The 24,728-nt window shown below is 43.5% G+C and overlaps 1 protein-coding gene across 2 annotated transcripts; it reads left to right on the forward strand.

The window, feature by feature from the left end:
• Nucleotides 1-1,866: 1,866 nt before the first annotated feature.
• On the forward strand, nucleotides 1,867-24,728 carry PRDM1 (PR/SET domain 1). 2 transcript variants are annotated; one of them, XM_029224213.1, is made up of 7 exons: nucleotides 1,867-2,097; nucleotides 3,698-3,946; nucleotides 10,344-10,463; nucleotides 14,414-14,666; nucleotides 19,663-20,768; nucleotides 21,235-21,363; nucleotides 21,716-24,728. In XM_029224213.1, exons 1-7 carry the CDS (start codon nucleotides 2,056-2,058, stop codon nucleotides 22,286-22,288), a joined length of 2,472 nt encoding a protein of 823 aa, XP_029080046.1. In that variant the 5' UTR covers nucleotides 1,867-2,055; the 3' UTR covers nucleotides 22,289-24,728. The 2 variants fall into 2 exon arrangements, with proteins under 2 accessions (XP_029080046.1, XP_029080047.1); XM_029224214.1 differs by lacking the exon at nucleotides 1,867-2,097 and adding an exon at nucleotides 3,325-3,414 and having other exon boundaries at nucleotides 21,716-24,704.

Raw genomic sequence — 24,728 nt, forward strand, 5'->3', positions numbered from 1 at the left:
ATTCTAAAAGGGAAGTGAAATACTCTTTAACATCTGCAGGCGAGACTGTTTGAACAGCAGGCCAGCCTTCAGTATGACTACATTGTTTTTTTGTCCATTGTGGTGCTGACTCAGCATCAGTTAATAAGTCCTCTCCAGAAGCCTGGATTTCTCTTGTTTAATTATCATCTTGGAGCTTTCTGAGAACACTTCAAGGAATCGTTCATTCAGTTTTATACCCCTAGCACATCTACCAACTCAAAGTCCTGTTTCCTCTAGGTGCTAGCGTCCCCTCTGGCATAACATGTAACCACAGGTCACCAGGCAGTGAGCGGGGAGTGTGTTACTTATGTCCCCTAGTGGGAATTTAATTGTTCTGTACTACAGAGATTGAGGAAGGACTTTAGACATAAATACCATTTCCTGGCAAGTAATCTTTTACTTCCCACCTACCCCCCCAAAAAAAAAATTCTAGAAAAGTTTCCTAAAAGAGAGAAAAGAAATTTTAAAGATAAACAGACATATTTTTATGATCGAGTTGGGCTTTTTTTTGCTTTGTTTTGTTTCTTCCTGTAAACAAATACTCACATGTCCACTTCACTGTATGACTAAGTTGGTATCATTAGGTGGGGACTGGGTGTGTGTACGTCGGGGTGTGCATGTCTGTCGGGACGTGAGTGTGTAAGCACACGTGTATTTAAAATGTTAGAGAAAACATTGCAGCCTAAGGTTGAAGGAGAGAGATGATTTTAAAAACCACCGTGTATAGAAGGCAAGCAGGAATAGTGGGAGACGTGTGTTACAGTGACCTAAACAGTCCTTGTAATGGGGTGTCTGCTCTAAATGGACCCTTTGCATCATTGCTTCTCTGAATTAGACGATTCCTTGCTGAAGGCACAAGACCATTGAAGGAAGTAAAGCATCTGGTTTGTTTTGTAATGAGAAGCAGGAATGCAAGGTCCACGCTCTTAATAATAAACAAACAGGACATTGTATGCCATCATCACAGGATGTCCTTCCTTCAACAGAGGGCTGACTGGGGCTGGAGGAAAAGCCGGGCAGGGCTCCCAGCGTAGAGCGCCACTAATTACTGCCTTCGTCTGCCTTCCACTTGCAGCGATCAGTTCCACATTCCCTTTAACTAGGAAACGATTAATGCTCTACACTTTGCAAACACACTCCTCGGAAGTCTGCCTGTGGGCTTTGGGGAGGAGAGAAAAGGCAAAGAAATTTTAATCTGTAGGATTATACCTTTTTCCTATTTCCCTATTTACTAAATAATTGAAAGAGGGAAGTCAGTTCTACCAAAGATGAGTTCCCTTTAGTTAGCAGGAGAAATGGAAGCTTTCAAGTTTGTGGGGAGAAAACGTGTATTTCACAGGCAGTAGCTTGAGTACTAGACAGCTACATCTTATTCCATTCCATGCAAAAATAATTGCTCTTTTCACGTGATCTTTTCAAGTAAGTTTTGTATGTTCTGTAACTGGATCTGAGCCGAGGAACTCAAACGATTTTAGGTCATTTTTAGGTTTCCCTGAATTTAAGGAATGTGCACCCCCTTATAAAGCCGCAGCAGGAAGGAGGGCGGTCTGGAGTCTTTAGAATACAATACAGCCCGAGTAAACGCTGAGGTTAAGTGCCCTCAAAGGGAAGTCAGAAGATTCCGAGTAAATGTTGAAATTCAGATACGGAGGGAGGAAGCTCTGGGCGCTCGCGGGCTGGAGGAAAGCCCTGGGGTGAGCTCTGCACGGCTCGGCCAGGTGTGGCCACGCCCCCACTTCAGGCGGCTGGTAGGAGTGAATCACGAATGGGAAATCTGCGGCAGGGAGGGGGAAAGGGCCGAGCCGCCGGCCGGGTTAACACAGACTGAGCGTGCTGCCGTGACACTCGGCCCTCCAGTGTTGCGGAGAGGCAGGGCAGCGGGCAGCGAGGCACCTGTCCGCGCCGGGATTCGGGACACGGGCGCCAGCCGCCGGAGGAGAGGGGCACCGCCGCGGTCGGTGCGCGCCAGCCCTCGGCCGGGAGGGGACGCGGAGCACATGTGGACTGTGTAGGCATGAGCGACATTTATCTCAGATGTTGGATATTTGCTTGGAAAAACGTGTGGGTACGACCTTGGTAAGGAACTTGATCTTGTTTTTCATTCTGAAATTGATCTGAAAACTTTTTTTTTTTTTTTCTCTCTTGGCTAACGTAGTCGTAGTAGAAACCAGAAGGGCTTCTGCTTTAGGGCGCTTAGTACTGTCAAACATTTATAAGACTTTTTCCTTATGAATCATTAACCCTTTCAGTTCTAGGCATAATTGTCAGTTCATTGAAATTTCGGTAGTGGCTCCCGCCCACACCCGTCCAACAAAGTAACTATTCCGCGTTGGCTTAAGTTTAAAATTTGGTTTTATTTTAACACTTATTTGGCATCGTGACTGTACATGTTGCAACTACGTAGAAATAAGCACGTTTGTTTAAATCGTGGCTGAGGGAAAGACAACTTCGCATCCGACTTTTTTTTTTTTTTTTAAAGAGCATCATATTTAGGGAAGAAATAAAAGAATGGAAAAGCCACCCTGAAGGACTTGGACAGTGTTATGTTTACATTCTAACAAGGACATGTTCTTACATGGAAATGATACCCACGTTCCTACTTCCCCAACCCGTCTGTATGCGAAAACACTGCAGACGTTGTTTACCTTTTTTTTCTCTCTCTCTCTTTGGAAAGCACTTTTCCTGCGTGTGAGGGGGGATTTGCGGGAATACCCTTATCAGTTTGTAAGTGGAAGCAGAGCTTGTCTTCTGAGTCTTCTATGTTTGTTATAACTTTAGTTACAGTAACTGTAGCCCATCAGTGACTTCTGGGAATTCGTACACTTTCAGATTTAAATGGAAAGTGCTATTTGTAGCTGAGGGCTCCTAAAGGAATTCTCTCCAGGGAATTCTATTGAACAGTTTTATGTTTTGTTTTTACTTTTTCAATTTGGCGTGAGATGCCCACAGTCAAAAGAAACTGCGGGGAGTTGCCCCCCCTTCCGCCCCCATCTTTCCTTCTCTTTTCCTATGGTCCAAACGATCTCGGAAAAGCTGCAGCTCAGTGATGCTGGCAGGATGCAGCCCTTTTCGGCCTTCCCTGTGAGAGGATGAAAGAGATCGCGCTGCAGAGGGGGGGGAGCGAGTTGTTTTGAAAGTTGTTTTGAGTTGGGAGCTGGTGGGAAAGTTCAGTCTTCCCCATTTGGAAAAGGCAGGCTGGGTTCCGCTCCTGCACCACACGCGCTTTCCATTTTTAGCTTCATTCAGAGGCAGACAGAGCTCCTTCCTCTTCCTCTCCTTGTTTGTGACACTTTTCTGAGGCAGCTTTTCCACAGCGCTGAGGGTCTGGCGGCCATGACCCCAGGCGTCCTGGGACAGAGGACTAGGCGCCTCAACGTTTTTCTGCCGTGAGAGGTAAAGCCAGGGATTGGAGGTGTTTCTTTTCCTTTTTTCTTTTTTTCACTTTGTCCCCCAATGTGGTTGCCACACTTTATTTTTATTTTTATTTTTCACTAAGGATAACATTTTAAAACCTTGCTTCTCCAAGGCAATCTTTATACGGCTTTCTGGCTCTTATTCAACTGTACCAAGCACTCTGCATCTGCTTTTAAAGTCTTCAGACGACTGTATTAGTCATAGCCTCTCTCGGAGGAGCCACAGGACAATGGGGATTAAAGGCCTTTCCTTTCTCTTCCAGGCTGCCCCTAAGTGTAACTCCAGTGCTGTGAAGGTTCCAGGGTTGGCAGAGGGGACTGAGGGGACCATGAAAATGGACATGGAGGACGCGGACATGACTCTGTGGACAGAGGCTGAGTTTGAGGAGAAGTGTACATACATTGTGAACGACCACCCCTGGGATTCTGGCACCGAAGGAGGCACTTCGGTTCAGGCAGAGGCATCCTTACCGAGGAATCTGCTTTTCAAATATGCCACAAACAGCAAAGAGGTAAGCCTCTGGTTTCTTGCTGAAGAAGATTGGCACCTGACGCCAAATCTCCCTACTTGCCCTTGAGGCCTCGTATGTCTGTGAGAATCTGTAAGTATCAGTAAATAACTGATTACTTAATTCACTTCTTTCATTGTTTTCTCTTGCCCTAAGTCCATCCCTTCTTATTCCTCCAGCTCTCCACCGTTCCATAAGAATTAGTAAACAGTGAAATCTTTTGGCAAGTTGACATGTCTTGGAAAAGCCGACTTGCAGCATGGGGTGGGTGAAATCGTCAGCAGCTTTGAGAACTCGTCCCCCAGTATACTAGCTTTTGAGGGAGAGAAACTTTTTCTTAGAAAAAATGTTTGACATGTTTCTTTTGTCTCTTTTTGGTCACGAGATGGCTTTATTTATTTACTTTTTCAACGAGCCAGTTTTATTAGCTGGGTTTCTAAAATTATTCTCAAAACCTTGACGTGTTTATGAACTGAAGTGATGGTATAAACGGAGAACAGTTTCATGTAAAAGTGCCCTCTGTCCGGATGACTTCAGAGCTAACCCCTGTTTATCTGCGGCAGCTCCTTTGCTCTGACCGGGCTGGCAGGCCAATTTCTTCTTGGCCTCTGAAGTGGGGACACCCTTTGTTGTTTCAAAGGGGCTGAAAACCCAAACTTGGAATGAGCAAAGGATTTGTGTTTACCCTTTTCTATAATGATTGTATCTAGGCGTGATGTTTGGCTGTGAAATAACTTGCAGAACCACCTCTTGTTTTGAGAATTCAGCTACTGCAGCTGCTTTCATTGGTCTACTGCCTGCCGGGCTGAGCTGGAGGAATCCACCCGTCCACAGCCCTGCCATCACAGCCATTCCCATAGGTCACTGTCCGTCCTATCACTGCCTTCAGAAAGTCGCGAAAAGGGGGTCATTTGCTGCAGGAGCCCAGAATTCTATACTGGGACTATTCATTACAACCATGTCAAATCACTTTCCTCCTTCCCTAAGGAACAGCATTTGAAGGAGTTGAGAGCCGGTTTGGGAAATACTTTGTCTCTTTCCTGTTTGTGTACCTGAGTTCAGTGTTTTTGGTGAGGGGGTGACACAGCTGTCTAAAATTAAGTAGAACAACTCTGCTTTGGGTTTCATTAAAGCTCAACTTTTTTTTTTTTTTTTTTTCTCCTGCTGGGAGAGAGGAGGCTGATTTCGTAGAAAGCAAAATCTAAATTGTATTTTTATGTGAACATTACCAAAAATTTCATGCCAGAGATCGGCCTTAATTACACCTCTTTCTGAAAGTAACACCCTTTTCTATAGAAGGTCTCTTAGTATGTGGCCCATGGAATCAGCGTAGGATTTGTTTGGGTATTTAAGGTTTGGCTGTGGCTTTATAAGGTGTAGCATTTTTTCCCATATCATATTTGACCAAATACTGATCGGTTCCCAGGTTTCAATTGTGCTGTGTTGCCCCATCCAGCCCCTTGGGATTGAAATCAAGACCTCTATTCTGTGGGTCATCCTTGCCCTTTAGTTCTGTAGGGTTCTTATCCTCAGTTTAGCTCTTAGCTTAAGTTTTTCAATTTTCATCATTCTATGTAAAATCATAGCTAAATAGAATAATGCCCTTAGTCCAAGGTTCAGAAAGATAGTCACTTACTTAAGGTATATACTTAGAGCCAGAGCCAGGACTTGGAGCAAAGTTCTTCAGACTTCCCCAACCAGTGCTACTTGATTGTGCTACACTGGCCCCTCTTGGTGTCACTGTGGTTTTATTTATCGTCTTAACATAACTTCAGGACGGTCATTTATTAAGCTTGTTTGGTGTTTTTTTCTCTGAATGTGTAACTCCATATTTCATAAATTCAGCACCCAGAAAGCAAACAGTGCCTGTATTCCTAAGGAGGGTCCTTCAAAACGAACCTAAAAAGAGATCAGGTTTCTCTTATTCTATTTTCCCCTAGAAATGCTTGAAGAGAGCAGTATATCTGTAGTCCCTCATCATAAAAGCGACCAGGAGACCAACTTAAATGTAATGCTGTCTTAAGCTCTCTCTGGAAACGTGTACCTGTTATTCAGTTTCTCCCTCCTTCCTTTTTGCACTTTGGGGAAGGAGAGCTCCCTCCAGGTGGTGAAAGAGAACAGTAGAATTGAGCCATTGAGAGTATGAGAGCTGCACACCAGTTCTCTTCAGGATGGGTGAAATGTTTACATTATCATTATTCAGTTAGTTCTTTCAGTCCCACAAGCCGTGGAAAGAGGAAAAAAGCCTTTGTACGTGTAGTTTTCATCTGACTGATTTATCTTGCCCTTCTTTAAATGTTTTCATTTAAGTAGCGAAGATGTTACATTATGTACTGATGTTCTGACATCCTGGGGATTTTTTTTTTTAGCAAGACCATTTTTCATTATGAATTTGTGCTATGTGTCAGCACCTTTTTTTTTTTTTTTGGTTTAAAAACAAAACATACAAACCATATTTCTGATCTTGACCCTCATTTTTAGATTGGGTTTAGAATCATTCTGCACCTTTAATGAGGCTGTTCTTACTTCCTATTTCCAGAACTCAAACCAAATATAGACATACTATTCAAAAAACTTGTAAAACTTTTTAAACTGCTGGGTTATTCTTTTAGGGGGATTTTCCCCTTGACCTCCTGAAATAATCTTCTGTGAATACTTGAATACAGAAAGATCGATTTAAACACTTCTGTTCTGGAAGCAGTAGCCTGTACTGAGGTTGCTTGAGTTGAATTCAGAGGCTCTGTGGCTCCGAGCCTGACCTCCAGAGTTGTGTGGCAGTGAAACATCAGGCCGAAGATGGGGACTCAGTGGCCATTTTGATTGAAGTCCATTATTAAGCCATCTCTAAAAAGCATCTTGCCATAAGTGCAATTCCCTCTTCATACTGCCTTTTATTGTGGAGACCATGTACCCATGCATTGCCACATTTCCTTTAATATGAAGATAATTAAGAAGGAAACTTTCCAAAAACATTGTTATCCACTCCACCCTGTTTTTTTAAAAATGGGGTGAAGTACAGGCTGAAGTCTTGATCCAGTGAGTATATACCCACTCATCCACTGAGATGAGCTCTAGTCATCTCAATGCAGCTATCCTTGTACTCAAAATAGAATTTTAATCGAATGAGTCATTTTTATGGAGGGAGAGGGGAAGGGGTAGCTAGTAATTTAAATGATTTTAATATAATTTGGGGTGAGGATGCTTATACCACATTTAGACCTGAATGATGTTTCTGCTTGAAACTCACTGTGATGCATGTGTATTCATATATTCTAAAGAGGGAATTTGCTTTCAAAAAAAAAGCAAATTTGTTCTCCTTACTATCAGACTTTCATTCAGCACCCCCAGTCCACCTATACTAAGTTGTGACATCTTCATTTTGTAAAATGGAAAACAAGCCCTGTTTTTTGTCTTCAAGCCTTGGACTTCAGGGTATGTTCTGTAACAGAGGCCGCTGACAGATCTGAAGGGGTCAGCCCCACACATAGCACACAGTGGGGAAGAGCGGGCAGGCGGGGAAGTGTTGAGGCCAGTGTCCTCTCGCTGGTGGGTTTATGGGAGGCACGCAGCAATCCGTGCCCAGCAGGGATGCTTTAGGACCCTGGTCAGTTCCAGTGAAGTTTCCTTCCTGAACTAGGTGACCACATTCTTAGTCTTTTTAGCTCTGGGAAATTCAGGGCACATACCAGGTTCCCCTGTATCATAGGCTAGCTCCAAGGATAGAACTTTGTTGGCTAAGATTCACATCTGGATCTTTCCAGGGCCAGAGGGAGAAGTGTGACTTGGTCTCCCACTTCCCACGAAAAACTACCCTGGTTCCGATCCCCACTCCGGTTACCTGGCTGAGCACTGGAATCTTAGAGTTGCAGCTCTTATGTGCTCTTTGAATAATGTCTCAGACATGGATTTGAGGTGAAGGTGCTGATTGTGAGATAGGGTGCTGGACTGGGAACGGATAGAGATGGTATATAAGCTACACCGTTCCTTACAACCTTGAAATTCTGTGATTTTGTGTCTCTATTTATTCATATGTGTGAGTTTATATGTACCCAAAGCTCTGTGCATCATACAGCTTAAAATACTAGGGTTCTGTCTCACTTGCAAAGATAATCTAACATTGAGGCTCTTTTTATTTGTTTGGGACTTGAGGATTTTCACAGACCTCCCTTTCCTAACAGATTATTCTCCTGTCTGGCCTGCTGAGTTTCATTTGTAAGGTTATCGATGACAAGAGCTACTTCCAGTGCTGTCACACAGCTTCCCCAGTGACTTGCCTATAGCCGTGCTCAAAGGTGTCAGGTGGCTTATGTCTACTTCAGAGTCCTTTGTGGGAACAAAATGCTAGTTGACTTCTTCTGGACCATAAGAAAATGGTGTATGTTTCTTAGTGTAAGATTGATAGCTGAATACCACAAAGCCCGTTGGTTAAAAGGATGTCAATTCAGAAGAAAAACCCTGGCCTCAATGTCATGCTACTTGTTGGTAATCAAGCTCTGACCCCCAAGACACTGTCTGCGAGAGACTGTAATTTAAAACAAGGTTGATAAACCAGTTGAGTACCTTTTTTAAAATTACTGCTTTGAAGTGGATATGTTGAAAATATCAACCGCTAATTATTTGGCTCACCAACAATGACATTATTTGTTTTTCCTGTTTGTCATTTTAATATTATGGAATAATCATTCAGATATGAATGCCAAATGATTTGTGTCATAGCAGCCAATTCCATGCATTTTTCAAATTAATTATTTTCAATAATATATCATAAACAATGAGCCTCTGAATAAGTAAGTCTACTTAAGCTTTAGGATGTATTTTTATCTCAAGACTGTTCTGAAGTACTCCCGTCCCCCAGAGTTATACTGCCAACATATACCAATAATGATGAGCTGTTATGGAAAGGGCAGATAGATGTAAATGAGGTAGAGGAGGATGAAATGAACATCTGCTTTTTTCAGCTCTTGCCAGAAATTCATAACGGGCCAAAAATAACACTAGCTCACCAACCTTGTTTCAACTTGTGTTAGATATAGGAAATTTTCTTTTTTTTCTGTCTTTCCAGTCTGGGTATGCTCCATTGGCTTGTATATTGAATACTAAATTTTTCTAAACATTAATTCTTTAAGTCACGTACATGAGAAAGCCTGGTCTGTCACAAGCATGTAGGTATGCTTATTCCATATTCATTTAAACAGAGACAAATTATTGATGAAATTAGTGAGGTGTCAGTGTATATCATAACCAGAACCTTAGATTCCACTGCAGACATTTATTGCTTCATGTATTGGGGCCTACCATTTCAGGTACACAATTATAAAGGAGCCACCAGGGATAATAAAAACTGGAAATAAATATGTTTTACCTCCCTTCTTGGTCCATATCAGTAAGGTATTCAGTAAGTGATTTGTAGGCTGTTTGGAGCAAAAAGAAAATGAAAAGAGGAGAGTGAGTGACTAAAAACCAAAACAAAATGTACTACAAAATGTACTGCAAAATGTCGTAAGGGACTATTACAGAGGAGAAGGAGTTCTTTTGAATAGTAATGAATTGCTTCCTGATTCCTGGTTGGTGACTTTTTTTTCAACCCCCCCCCCCAAAGAAATTTACGACCCAGGAGGAACTGGTATATTTAACATGCTTCTTTAGCAAGGCCCTACAAAGTCAAAATGTGTGATACATCCAAGTCTGAGAAGGTCATTTCCTCAGATCTTAGAACCCACAGCTCTCCTCGGTATAAATTCCACTTCAAAGGAAGACTTTTGACCACTGTTGAGCAGAAGATGCTAGAGAAGAACAAAGTTACTTGAAAGAATTCCCTTCTATTAAAGAGAACTTACAAGTTATAAGAAGAAAAAAAAAACCCTCATCTGGAATGAAAAAATATATAATATGTTTTGTTTCTGGTTCCTTAGGCTTTTGTGGAACAACCAAAGAACATTATTTTGGTTTCTGAGGTTAAAACTATTTTATTCCCCTTAAGCACACTGTGTTTATGGCTTGAGAGAGAAGAAGAAATAGGAAACTAGGAGCCGGCTGAAGTGGGCTAAACTTGACTGTCTAGTTCTTCAGTATCTGAAACTTGTTCTAATACGGAATGGTTACCCTCTCCGTTCTCGCATAAAAAGTATTAATAAAAAATAGAGGACCCTCAGTCACCGGAGAATTAGACTGTTTTATACTTGGTTGTGTATTTGCTTATGATCTGCGAGTTTAAAAGATGGTCTTCCCCAAAAGTCAAGCTCGTTGTTAATTATGTAGGCACCATTAATGTCTGCTCTCCATAGTACAATTTCATCATTGTTGGTTATATTACCATTTGACAATTCAATTCATTGAAATGAAAAGATTGATTAATATTTTACAGTTGAACTCATTGTTTCATATGTTTTACACCCTTTAGGTTATTGGAGTGGTGAGTAAAGAATACATACCAAAGGGGACACGTTTTGGACCTCTAATAGGTGAAATCTACACCAATGATACAGTTCCCAAGAACGCCAACAGGAAATATTTTTGGCGGGTAAGTAGGGAAATTTTTCCAGACTCATTAAGTATTAGGGGAAAAAAATGAAACTGAAATTGCTGGGTCACTTCCATTTTCAACCTGTCCTGGGGCTCCCCACAAGTATTCAGGGTCCCCACGGACATAGGGAATTCTAAGCAATCGTGATGGACCTGGTTAAATGTTTGGCCTGGGAAACACAGCCTGTAAGTGGTTAGGGATGGAGAGATGGTCTATATGTGAATCTTAATTTTTGCAATTCATTAGAGCTTTGTGATGAAAGGAAACAGTTTGCTGCTTGCTTCAAGGGTAAGTTCATTTGCATTTCTGTGCAAGGAAGTAGTAATGAGTCACCAAGCCTTAGATTTCACCCCTTGTTGATTTCTTGCTGACTTAACTTTAATTGAATGGACAAGTAATCATAAATGAATTACCTCAAAAATAAATGCCTTTGGGCTTCCCTGGTGGCGCAGTGGTTGAGAGTCCGCCTGCCGATGCAGGGGACACGGGTTCGTGCCCCGTCCGGGAAGATCCCACATGCCGCGGAGCGGCTGGGCCCGTGAGACATGGCCGCTGAGCCTGCGCGTCTGGAGCCTGTGCTCCGCAATGGGAGAGGCCACAACAGTGACAGGCCCGCGTATCGCAATCAATCAATCAATGTAAATAAATAAATAAATGCCTTTAAGGAAGGATGGGTAGAAGATGGTACTAGGGGAATGGAGATGGACCACAAGACTCGTCCTGTTTCAACGCACATGTACCATGAAACTTTTGGGGTTTGACAGTACATAAGTTACTCCCATAGCGTAAGGGAAATGATTATAATCATTCGGGATGATGAACTTTCCTTTAACATCCAAAGAGTCTGGGCAATCCAATTTCCTTTGGAATATCACAGTTAGAAAGGATCTCACAGGACTTCCCTGGTGGCGCAGTGGTTGAGAGTCCTCCTGCCGTTGCAGGGGACCCAGGTTCGTGCCCCGAGCATGTGCTCCACAACGGGAGAGGCCACAACAGTGAGAGGTCCGCGTATCACCAAAAAAAAAAAAAAAAAAAAAAAGGAGAGGGAGAAGCCACTGCAATGAGAATCCCGCACACGCGATGAAGAGTAGCCCCCACTCGCTGCAACTAGAGAAAGCGCACACAGCAAGGAAGACCCAACACAGCCAAAAATTTAAAATTAATTAATTAATTAATTAAAAAAATAAAAAAGGACCTCACAGGTGAGCTAATTAGATGGAATCTTTGAGTAAAAGACCCTGGATTAGGATGAACAGAGAAAAAATTGGACTGCTTTCCGTTTTCCCATAGATCTCTGTGGGATATTTGGTTTCCTTTAATTAGAAAATAAAGCTACATTTACTAAATTTAAAAGCAATTTTTTATATACATACTTGCATAAAATGTACATGATTACTGGGAAACTGTTACTAAAATTCTTTTAAGAAACAGCTGCATGGTAGCAACAAAAATTGTATTATACTTAACTCTGGCCAGATTTACCTAGAATGCTTATATCATCTGGACAAGTATATTTATAAAAGACTTCTATTTGGGGATCACTCAGAAGCTGTTCCTAAGAAACAAGGTTTTTTTTGTTTTGTTTTGTTTTCTTAAATCTGGGAAGTTTTGTGTTTTAAGAAATGTATTTTACTATTTTCCAAACAAAAGAGATCACTGAGAATTTTTCACTCTGAGTTGTGTGCTCACAATTTTTATTTAATTAATTAGTCATGCTTAAAATATATTTAATACCTGACTAATAATGGGCAAAATGTGAGTTCATTTTTCCCTTTACTGCCAATAAAGTCTTCTCAGAAATGAGCCATAGACACGTGTAGTTTTTGGAGTTGAAGGTCGGAATTAAGAAAATCCAGCATAAGTCTCGTTAATTCATGATCCTTTTGAAAAAAAATGACAAGAAATATTTAAGAACCTCCTATCTCTGTCCCAGTTCCCTGCTTCATTGAAGATTCACTCTAAGTAGCTGAAATGCTTTCCTTGGGAGGATTTATTGAAATCGGTCCTTCACATGCAAAGGATATTGTAGGAGATAACTTCCCACATGTTGTTAAAAGCATCCTGATTTTGCTGGCAGGAATATGAACATCTGTTGTGAGGAAAGAAAAAGTTTCATGCAAATTACACAGTCAAAGAAGAGAAGGGATGTTCAAGTTGAGAAACCAGTGACATTTCTTGTAACTGTGCTATGAGTCAGCACGTTTTTAATCTTCTTGATAATATATGGAAATGTAGTGAGGGTGATAGGGAGCAGTGTTCATCTGACGTATCATTATTTTATTTTCTAGTGTGTGTGTGTGTGTGTGTGTGTGTGTGTGTGTGACTTCAGGGCATCGACATTTCTGTTTTTAAATGAGGATACAGTAAATTGTAGTCCGTGGAAGGCTGACTGGAATCAACATAGCCGTAGCTTTAGAAAGCAGTTTCCGCCCAGCGAAGAGTGCAAGAGCGATGGAACCCCGTGTTCCTGGAAGTTTGCACATCAGAGTAAACAAACTTGAAAACCCCTCTTGATAGCAGAATTCACCCGGCCTTGTTCCATTTTCTCTTAACAAAACACACCGCAAAAGCTCTCACAAGCTGCTTTGATGAAGCCACATGTATTTCCCCCTTCACAATTTACAGGAAGTTACTCTTAAAAGAAAGTGATTCTGGTGTTTACTGCCCGTGTTAAAGGGACAGAGTTCCTTTTTGTCTGATAACGTTTGAGCGAAATACAGAGACACTTTAGAGACTAACATAGCATGTGACTAAGAAGAAAGCAATAACCTGCTGTCCGGTTAGAGCAAAACTTCTGCTATGAACCAGGCCCTATGACTTGGAACCTCTAAGTTGCAGATAACCAGGTATTTCTTATATATGTGTTAAGGATCTCTTAAGTCTGAAGACGAGTTGGGTACATCTTAAAAAGAGGGAAAGAGAGAAACTTACTGTGGAAGGGCAAGGAGTTTGTTTATAAAGTTTCAGTAAGAATGTATACTTTAATTTTTCCTGTTCTTACCTCTACCTTTTTACCGAGTGGCCTGAGGGTATCTGTTAACCAAAAGCAGTATTACTCTAGGGCAGACTTTGAATTCTTCATTTTGCATTGCCTTTAAAGAACAACATGGTTTCTTTCTGTTCTTTTACCAAAAACACGAACCTTATGGCTCTGTGAGTGGTGTTTTAGCCCAACCACCTCACGGATGAGAGGGTTCCCTCTCCCCTCCTCTGCCTTGAAAGAAAAGTGCAAGGCCGAACATGTTTTTCAAGAGGAAAAGTGACTTCTCAGTAGACTGTCTGATGCTGGCTTCTGTCCCAGTGTTCACTTTGTTATGGCAGGTGAAGTTCACCTTGGCCTCACCCAGCATTTCCCCAAAAAGGCAAGCTTCCAAGTATTCATATGAACAAGTGTTCCTGCTGGACTTGGAGGCTTGGGGGTGGAGGATGTTTGCATAGTTTAAGCCTTGGGCGGGGGTGTAGGAAACGGCAAGTACAGAGGCCATAGAAAAAGTTGAGAGACTCGGTTTGACGTACTCAGTCAGGCTGGTCTAATACCCAGTGACTCAAAGCATTAAAAGTCTGCATGATCGGAACTCAAGTTAAGTAGCATTGCCTGTGTGCCATTCACTGTGGTAGCAGAAACAGTACTCGGTGGTTGTTTAGTCCTTCTGAGGCAGCTCCTTAAATGAAGTCTTGTGTTTCACTCTTCTGTTACTTTTCCCCAAAAGTGAAAAGACACTAAAACTGAAATGGAAAAGGTAACTGACAAAGTGTCCCTTCCCTGTTTCTGCCCTTATTTCTGCTGATTCAAGACAACTCCGGCTAAACTGATTTCCTTTTCTAACCACGCAATAAGGGACCAGAAATCAAACCCGGTATTTGCTGGGTTTATTCTCAGAGGTGCCAGGGAAGCTTTTCGTTGCTTTGGGGCTTTCTTCTCCATGTCTGTCTTCTCTTTTGGGCAGATCTATTCCCGAGGGGAGCTTCACCACTTCATCGATGGCTTTAATGAGGAGAAGAGCAACTGGCTGCGCTATGTGAACCCAGCACATTCTGCCCGGGAGCAGAACCTGGCCGCCTGTCAGAATGGCATGAACATCTACTTCTACACCATTAAGCCCATCCCCGCCAACCAGGAGCTTCTTGTGTGGTATTGCCGGGACTTTGCGGAAAGGCTTCACTACCCTTATCCTGGAGAGCTGACAATGATGAATCTCAGTAAGTGGATGACAGAACAAAAAAATTAGAAATGCCAGTAACGTCAGTTCTGCCCCTTTGCACTAATAACATGTTGTTTAATTACATGGCTTCATCTGATGGGCCAAGTAGGTGGCTTAAACTAGGGACTGGGAACAGGAAAACAGCTTTTTTTAGTCTCTATTTCCTATAATGAAACTTGATCATTTAAAAAATACTAAGAGCTACTTTGAATGTTCAGAAAGTTACAGGAAGAAATATATGTTCAATGCTAATCTATCCAAAAGGGGGCAGGTAGGATTATAATATAATAGAGATTCATTCTGACATGCCAAGGATGCAAGGTATATAGTTCCTTGTTTGTGGTAATTTGTCAGTGCTTAACATGTACATTGAAATATTGTAGAGATGCACATTTGGTTATCAAGTTATGGTCTGATGTGAAACATAAAAGGTTTCTAGAAAAACTCGGAGCTATAATTTTTCAAATCTTATTTGAATATGGATAACCCTAAAGATTTTATATCTTAGCTTCCTCCCTAATGGTAAAAACCTAATTATCTGATCTCCTGATGAGTATTACAGTAACCACCTATCACTTTATCTTAACAGATTCTCCGTTCCTTAGGTCTGCAAGCTTTTACTTTTTTATTTGGTTAAAGTTGGCTATCATGACCTCTCTGCAAAACCCTACTTCATTTTAGTCATTCTTAAGTGATCTCTATGAATGATTTAAGATTTACCATAAAATTCCAACCTGTTGTAACTATGGTTGTATATTCTCAGACTGCTAAATTTTAAAGCAGTTTTTTAAATCAGCTCCTTCTGGTTTAAAAGTTTTGGCCTCTAAATGCTGAAATTTTTGTAACCTTTTGTTTTGATCTCATTTCCAACCTAAGGAGAAGTTGCAAAAACAGTACAAAGAATTCCCAGAGACCCTTTAACCAGATTCATCAATAGTCCATATGCTGTCCCACTTGCTTTATCTGGAGGCTAAATTGTTTTAGTTCACACTTTGTCCTTTGAGATAAATGTTAATATTAACATAAATTAGAATTTGACTTAAACTTTAGGACCAATTATTTATCCTAGTCAGGTATAATCCAATTGTATAGCTATTTGGTGCTCATCCCACACTGTCTAGTTTACTTTTGCTCTCCCTGTGATCCCAAGACTATATTTACAGTTTTCTGAAAAGCTGGGGCTATAAAAGCTTAAGGACCTCCACCATAAGACCATCTTTAAATTTGTGTTTGTGGTCCTTACATACACACATATAGTGCACCTTGAGCTTCAGGAAGAAGTCTTAGAATAGTTGGAACAAATTGGCTTACAGCTTGAGTATGGTGGGTATAATCAGGTCCTGGCCAATGGTGGTGGTTCTTTTCCCTTATCTCTCTTTAGCGCTTCCAAGAGTCTCCATCATGTCACTAGTGCCAAGCATCCCAGGAGCCCTTCAGCTATTTTACCACCTGTAGGTGCCAGGCCCAGTGGTAAAAGGCAACTTATATTCCGGCAGGACATCTCCCAGGAAGATGTGCTGCTTCCTCCTGACTTTCTCAGCATAGCCGGTCACTTCCTCTTGAGGGTCTCCTCCCACTCCTTGAGCTTCATCATTCACGGATTCTGAAAAAGACTTTAATTTTTTTTTTTTTTGAACAGTAACTCCATTTGAGATGACCCGCTGTGGTGACCTTGCTCCAACCACAAAGAAGTTTTTTCACATACATCCCTTACCTCCTGCCAGTCAAAGAAAGGTCTTAAAAGGCCTTGCATTTATTCAAATGCTTATTCTTTGTGTTCAGAAGCAACTGTCACGTATACTATGAAATGACACCTTTGTTCCCTCAAATATCCCTTTTTGTTTACGCAGAATTTTTTCTAAATGGTGGTTTAACATTTTCAGGTACCCATTCATTGTCCAGTATTCGTAGTAAAGAATGAGAGTTAACGATAGACAGTGACAATAAGCCAAGACTCCAGTTGCCTTGTGAAACCAGTTGTCTTAGGTGTGGTAACTGATGACTGAGATGCTGATCAGGAAAATCTCCACTGTTTCATCAGGCCTAATAGGTAGATTGCGTCTTCACATGAGTTGTGTTGGGTTCCATGCTTCAAGCACGATAGAGGCTTGTGTCAGAATCTCCGTGAGGGCTTTAAAATGGCAGTGATAGTTCAACTGGTAGAGTTTTGAGGAGAAGAGATTGGAAGAAAACTGAGGTAAAGAAAAATAAGTAGCCAGAAATCATAAATAGGCATTTTTGTAAAAACCAAAGAAAAGGAGTAGGAACTATCAGGTTTAACTCTTACCCCTCCCAAGTTTTTTTGGTAGTTTTTTTCAATCTATCTAACTAACCCATCTAGAAAACAGTTGACCAGATTATAGACTTCTAAATGTTAATCTGCGTTCTCAGTTTCAGTTGAAAACAGGCTTTGTTTTGCCTACTGCAGAACTTCTAGGTTCTTTCTTGTAGTCTTGGGGGTTCTTATTATAGATCGAAAATGTGAGTCGGCATAATTAAGCCATTCAGAGCCTTCAGAAGCAGTTCACTCTTGAAATGACTCCGTCCGCCTACAGCCATTTAAGATTTAAGAACAAAAACAGATCTTGATTTTCTTTTTCATGTTAACTCAAGCTGCTGCTGAGTGGGAGAGTCAGAAATGACACCAGCTCCACTGATTACTCAGCTGCTGAAGGATGGTTTTTTTAAATGTACCTTTTCACATAGACTCCATGATCGCCACCTTAGAACACCTGAGGGGGGCTGACGTTGCCCTCCGGATATTGTTTTGTAATAAGAAATAAATGTATTTTTATGAAGGCATAAGAGATATCGAACATATATCATGGATTTACTATATGCTAGGCACACTGTGCTCAGTATTTTGCACAGAAAATTATAAATTCCGACTTTCTGGTTTGTTGGCCCAATCGTTAGCTTTTTTTTTTAAGTTTCTTTTTTAAATTAATTTTTATTTTGGCTGCACCGGGCGTTAGTTGCAGCGTGCGGACTCTTAGTTGCGGCATGCGTGAGAGATCTAGTTCCCCGACCAGGGATCGAACCGGGGCCCTCTGCATTGGGAGAGCGGAGTCTTTCCCGCTGGACCGCCAGGCAAGTCCCCAGTCGTTAGCGTTGTGGTAGTTCAACAATCGGATTATGGAGGTGCTCAGCAAGAACACCAGGCTAAATAAATAGTAGGGACAGTGCTACGGACAGATGTAAACTTTTTGCTTATGGCTTTAATTTATTGAATTTTAGAACCAAGACAGTGTTGAAGCCAGTGAAGAAAATTAGGAGACTTAGATGTAACTTGCCACATAAAAATGGCAGAAAGTTATGATGGTGAAGTTTCTGTATTTTCATTGTTTTTAGGGTGACATCTTTCTGTGGATGCCTCCAAATCATTCTTTTTCACCTCAAAATTCCCTCCTGTGGGTGTGAGATGCCTTGCCTATCAGCTCTCCAACTTACTTGTCTCTCTTCCTTTACCATTTCAGCTTTAAAAAACAAAAGTGACAATTTGAACTTCCTGCCTGCTGAGCCTCACTGAAAGACTGATATTGGCCTGATAAGGGGCTATTTATTTTGGTTTAGTGGCTTCAGAAATCCCTCTCCCTCAACAAGCTTTCCATCACTGCCCCCATCAGCATCTTCCCTGATAGTGTCTGGGCTGTGTTTATTCTGGGGCTGCTGGCTCACCCAGGAGTAACTGATAACAGCCAGCAGAGATAACATTCTCTGAGGGGCTCTCAAACTGGAATCGAATCCCTCAAGCTTGTCAGTCTAGAGAATGGATTTGAAGAATTCAGACTCCGGAGTTCCACAGAGTTCATTTCTAGACCTATCAGGTATCAAGCCTGGAGTTCCTCCTCCGTTAAGTCGAACAGGGACTTTTTTAAAGACAGTGAATGATACTTTTACAGAGGCTTCAGCCCAGTCCCCCAAGCCTGTCCTCTTCTGAGGCTAAGGCCACGAGGTCCCTGCCTCTCCTGGCATCTACACACACCGACAGCTGATGCCTATGCCTGCGGCAGGTGTGCAGGCTGGAGGGGTTGCCCTCCAACAACCAGAGCTCCGACTAAGCAGCGTGTATTTTACTTTTGGTTTCCAGGGAAGGCTGAGCAGCGAGTGTTTGGTTTTCCCTGCTCTGGCTGGTGTCTTCCCGAAGGCATCGTTTGTTCTGTGTGTTTGGAGGGGCAGTGCTGGCGATGGCCTGGAGAGCCTGTCCTCTCATTGCTGCTGTTCCTAAACAGTCTATTTACCAAGTAATAATATGCCGTCTTTTGGAATACATGCTTTCATCTTTGCTGCCTGTTTTCTTTGGTGCTCTAAGTAATTGAACTGGCTCAGGAAGTGCCAGTTGTGGTTTGGCAGAGATGCCTATGTCACGCCTTGTGATTCCAGGGGACAGCATTACTGGGAGCCTGGTTATAGGCCAGAGCCTCAGTGAAATTCTGGTGCTGTCAGCAAATCGAGGGGAAGGGGTGGCGCCACATTGCTAATCTGTCTGTTTGGGAAGAGGCAGTCTGAACAGGGTTTTATCAAATTCGTATTAAACAAGAATGGAGGCGAAAATTGATGACTGCTTATTACTTGAAATGAGTCTTAATCTTGCACATCTAGTTCTCAGGGTGTGCTGATTTCCTTTAGGTAAACCGTGAACGTGAGAATGACTTTTATTAACCTGTGGCACCCCGTCCCGCTATTTTTCCACGCCATTTGCATGGAGGCGCTCCTACTCTTGGTCGAACAGGACTGTCCTATCATGAGGTTTTTACCACTGGAAACAAAATAACACAAACGGTGCTATTCGTTTTATCGATGCCACCAGTGACCTGGTTTTTGCTGAGAAGGAACTGGAGTGGTGAGAGCCTTCTAGAATGAGTGGGCGTTGAGATGCCAGGTGTCCCTCTTGGGGCAGCTGGGGCTCAGGTTTGCTCAAGGAGAGCGCAACTTGGGCAACGTCGCTCCGATTTTCTCTCTCCCTCTGAGTAATCACCCTCTCTTTACTTCAGCGCAAACCCAGAGCCATCCAAAGCAGCAGAGCACTGAGAAACATGAACTTTGCCCAAAGAATGTCCCGAAGAGAGAGTACAGCGTGAAAGAAATACTAAAATTGGACTCCCACCCCTCCAAAGGGAAGGACTTATACCGCTCCAACATTTCACCCCTCACTTCGGAAAAGGACGCAGATGACTTTCGGAAAAATGGGAGCCCCGAGATGCCCTTCTACCCGCGGGTGGTGTACCCGATCCGGGCCCCTCTACCGGAAGACTTTCTGAAAGCTTCCCTGGCCTACGGGATGGAGCGGCCGCCCTACATCGCGCACTCCCCCATCCCGTCCTCCACGACGCCCAGCCCCTCGGCGCGCAGCAGCCCAGACCGGAGCCTGCACAGCAGCCCCGGGAACACCGTGTCGCCGCGGGCCCCCGGCTCCCAGGAGCACCGGGACCCTTATGCCTACTTGAACGCTCCGTACGCCGCCGCCGCCGCTGAGGGGCTGGGCTCCTACCCCGGCTACGCGCCGCCCCCGCACCTGCCTCCCGCCTTCATCCCTTCCTACAACGCGCACTACCCCAAGTTCCTGCTGCCTCCCTACGGCATGAACTGCAACGGCCTGGGCGCCGTGGGCAACATCAACGGCCTCAGCAGCTTCGGCCTCTTCCCGAGGCTGTACCCCGTGTACGGCGGCCTCCTGGGCGGGGGCGGCCTGCCTCCCCCGATGCTGGCGCCCGCCTCCCTTCCCAGCTCGCTGCCCTCGGAGGGGGCGCGCCGCCTGCTGCAGCCCGAGCACCCCCGGGAGGTGCTGGTGCCCGCGCCGCACAGTGCCTTCTCCCTGCCCGGGGCGGCCGCCAGCCTGAAGGACAAGGCCTGCAGCCCCACCAGCGGGTCCCCTACGGCCGGCACCGCCGCCACGGCCGAGCACGTGGTGCAGCCCAAAGCTACCTCAGCGGCCGCGGCGGCCCCCGGCGGCGGCGACGAGGCCGTGAATCTCATCAAGAACAAAAGGAACATGACTGGCTACAAGACGCTCCCCTACCCCCTGAAGAAGCAGAACGGCAAGATCAAGTACGAGTGCAACGTCTGCGCCAAGACTTTTGGCCAACTCTCAAACCTGAAGGTAGGCCTGGCGTGGGCCGCCCGATGGCGCGGGGTCAGTCCCCGGGAGTGCACGACGCGCGTGGGTATTTAGTTCACCTCCCGCAGGTTACAACTTGCCATTTCCACAGCGTGAGACCTGGGCTGGGCATGGTCGACGCGGCTTTGCTTTTGCCTTTGCCTTTGCTGCTCTGGCTGCGCCGCTTGGGACACGTTGCTTCCCCTCTCCTGAGTGTCTTCTGAATGATAAACACGTGGGGTTTGCGCTAGAACATCAGTTTCGAGTCCCTGCTTAGCCTATGACTTTTGTTCCTTTAGCTCCAACACAACAGAGTTCTGAAAATCACATCTGGGTTTGATTTGTTCTAAGACTCCACCTTGATGCTTTTCTTAAGAGGTTTGCATCCTAAATGCCCGAGTCCTTGCACGGGAATGTTCGCTTTTGCAGCCAAGTGACAGCCAACCTAACGTGTGTGGCTTCTTCCCAGGTCCACCTCAGAGTGCACAGCGGAGAACGGCCTTTCAAATGCCAGACTTGCAACAAAGGCTTCACTCAGCTCGCCCACCTGCAGAAACACTACCTGGTACACACGGGAGAGAAGCCACATGAATGCCAGGTGGGCAGTGTTTTCTGGGTTGAACTTTCGACCTTTGTCGACAGTGTCTCAGGAGTCGCCCTCCCATCATCCCATAGCCCATAGTTTAAACCAGCACAAGAATTCTGCCTTCTTTGGGCTGCTGATGTGCTGAGATGATGACACACCAGCTTCCAGTGGTTGGACAGTGGTCTGGAAGGGAAACAACACCCCATGGGCAGTGCGTTCCCATCGCTCCATCTGCCTAACGCTGCTGCGAGTTTTTTCACCTCCCAGGTTGCTGGGTGTGGGTGGGCAGCGTGCCTCTCCGCTTGGCAGCTCTTAACCTTCTGGTCTCCCACCTCCCTCCCCTGCCCCCTTCCCCACGCTGCAGGTTTGCCACAAGCGATTTAGCAGCACCAGCAATCTCAAGACCCACCTGCGACTCCACTCCGGAGAGAAACCTTACCAGTGCAAGGTGTGCCCCGCCAAGTTCACCCAGTTTGTGCACCTGAAACTCCACAAGCGCCTACACACCCGGGAGCGGCCCCACAAGTGTGCCCACTGCCACAAGAGCTACATCCATCTCTGCAGCCTCAAGGTCCACCTGAAGGGGTATTGTCCTGTGGCCCCAGCCACGGGGCTGCCTCTGGAGGACCTGACCAGAATCAACGAAGAAATCGAGAAGTTTGACATCAGCGACAATGCTGACCGGCTGGAGGACATGGAGGACAACGTTGACGTGACCTCTGTGGTGGAGAAGGAGATTCTGGCCGTGGTCAGAAAAGAGAAAGAAGAAACTGGCCTGAAAGTGTCTTTGCAAAGAAACATGGGGAATGGACTGCTCTCGGGATGTAGCCTCTACGAGTCGACAGACCCGTCCCTCCTGAAGTTGCCTCACAGCAACCCACTACCTCTGGGACCTGTAAAGGTCAAACAAGAAACAGTCGAACCAATGGATCCTTAAGATTTGCAGAAAACAAAAGGTGTTTTGTCTTTTTTCTTAACTTATGACTTGGCGAGTCAGGGTGCCTGTAGCAAATGCTTGTACATAATTCCAGTTCTGCAAAGCTCTCCTGACGGCAGATGGTTTCCCCTCACCTCTCTGGAATTAAAGAAGGATCCCCAAAGTTACTGAAATCTCAGGGCATAAATGAGGGAAAGACAATATATATACATATTATATATACTTATTTACACCCCCATCTATATATTTGAACCTGTGTATTTTGAATATTTGTGTGGATATGTTTGCATAGCCCTCCCATTGCTAAGACTATTGCCTAGTCATAATTATTTTTTCAATGATAATCCTTCATAATTTATTATACAATTTATCATTCAAAAAGCAATAATTAAAAAAAGTTTACAATGACTGGAAGAATTCCTTGTAATTTGAGTTGTTATATCTTTGTCTGGTGGCTGTTCTTTGTAGATAATTTCTGCACATCTGTTTTAAGTACCTAAGATTTAGTAAACAAATACATTACATCAGCCGACCTCCCTCTATAATAATGGTTTGAAAATGAGGTTTTGGTATTGCCAAAGTTAGGCAATTGATGTGTTCATTCATAGGACTGTATCATTTGAACAGCACTGTATAACTTGGGGGTATGTGTGCAGAATTACCCAGTAATAACTCTGGTAGAAGAAATAAGAAAGAGAGAATCTTGTATGTTTCTGTAGATAGTTCAGCATTTTCCCCCCTAATCACAGATTTACCAGAAAGGCTACAAGAAGGCTTTGCTAATCTGTCTCCCTCTCCAAAAAACAGGGTCGCCCCACCCCCAAAGTCATGTGACCATTCGGAGTGGCCACGAGACTTTGGCATCCCAATGTATTATCTGAAAATGTGAAGACAAAATGCCATGTTTAAAACCACTGCAAAACATTCCCAAAGCGCAGGTAAAGGTTTTGTATGGGTGAGGTGAGGAAGCATGAGTCTGGGTGTTTTTGTTGTTGGTCTTTTTTGTTGTTATGTCAAAATTGCACAAACGTGGTGCTCTACCAGGAAGGATTTGAGTTAGATAGGCTCAGGCCACACTTTAAAAACCAAAAACCGGAAAACGGGTATTCTTGTTGTCTTAGGGTCAAAGCGGGTCATGAACATTCCTATCCCCAACACATCAATTGTATTTTTTTTCTGTACAACTCAGACTTTCCTCAGTATTTGTGTTTTTACATTTTATGGTTAATTTAATTGAAGAAGAAAGGGCATTGCAGAGTTGTTCAACAATTACCTCATTGAGTGTGTCCAGTAGTGCAGGAAGTGATGGCTTCTCTGATGAGTTGCTACTCAAGAGGAGAGAGCCAGCGTGCACCAGAAAGCTGGAATGCGTCGCATTCCGTCTCCTCTTCTGCTAAAACCCAAAGATGACACGTTGGCATTTGAGGTGTAGCGGAGAATGATGTATATTTATAAATCTATTTATACCACTATACCATGTGTATATATAATATATTTATAACCACTTAAATTGTGAGCCAAACCATGTAAAATATCCTTCTTTTCCTAATGGCATAAAAAAAAAAAAAACCCTTTCTGAGACTTTGCTTAATTCGCACTCGATGACCTCACAGTCATATTGGTGAGCTTGGGCACCCCCTTGCTATTGTAAGTGACCCTAAAACCTTGGTGCAAAGGTGGGGACTGCATAACAACCAGGGAGAAAGAGACATACTTTTTTACTATTAAGGACAATCTAAGATGGGGTTTGTTTGTTTGTTTGTTTTGCCCCATTCTGATGATGTGGTCACACCCAAGCCCCAGAAATAAAAATCCCATCGACCACTGCAACTTTTCTCTCTCTTCCTCTCCCTCCTTCCTAATTAACTGATGTGTCACTCATCAGTCTGGTTTATATACTCAGTACTTTGGTCCATGGCAACTAATGTCAACCTGCGGAAGAGAACAACAACTTTAGGATAATGCAGAGAAACCTAAGGGCCTTACTGATCTGTTCCTTTAAGTAACAAAACTGACAGTTTTTTATGGTATTTTTGAGTCAGTGTCTGACAAACACAGTCCTTAATTGTAGGTAAACCAAAGCATCACATTCTGACGTTGACACCAAATACTTTCTATTCCCAATTACTCATTTGTTCTCTTCCTCCCCTTTCATGCTTTCTCATTAATGGGAATTCTTCCTGAGACCTGCACAGTGGCTTGAGACTTCTTGATTCTCTTTACCTTCTGACTTTCCCTGAGGCCTCTTACATGTGAATGTTGAGCCCACAATCAACAGTGGTTTTTTTTTTTTCCTTCTACTCAAAGTTAAAACCGACCAAAGTTATTGGCTTTTTACTTTGCTAGAACAACAAACTATCTTATGTTTACGTACTGGTTTACATTGTTATTTATGTGCAAATTGTCAAAATGTAAATTAAATATAAATGTTCATGCTTTA

Source organism: Monodon monoceros, unplaced genomic scaffold (assembly GCF_005190385.1).
Source record: "Monodon monoceros isolate NGI ecotype Baffin Bay Population unplaced genomic scaffold, NGI_Narwhal_1 Super_Scaffold_15, whole genome shotgun sequence".
Taxonomy (NCBI): domain Eukaryota; kingdom Metazoa; phylum Chordata; class Mammalia; order Artiodactyla; family Monodontidae; genus Monodon; species Monodon monoceros.

What these genes read in the sequence shown, in the direction of transcription:
- PRDM1 (XM_029224213.1), top strand. Translation starts at nt 2,056, where the DNA reads ATGTTGGATATTTGCTTGGAAAAACGTGTGGGTACGACCTTG. An exon ending in ACAGGAAATATTTTTGGCGG is followed by an intron (nt 10,464 to 14,413) that starts GTAAGTAGGGAA and finishes TCTTTTGGGCAG; the next exon opens with ATCTATTCCCGAGGGGAGCT. An exon ending in AGAAGCCACATGAATGCCAG is followed by an intron (nt 21,364 to 21,715) that starts GTGGGCAGTGTT and finishes CCCACGCTGCAG; the next exon opens with GTTTGCCACAAGCGATTTAG.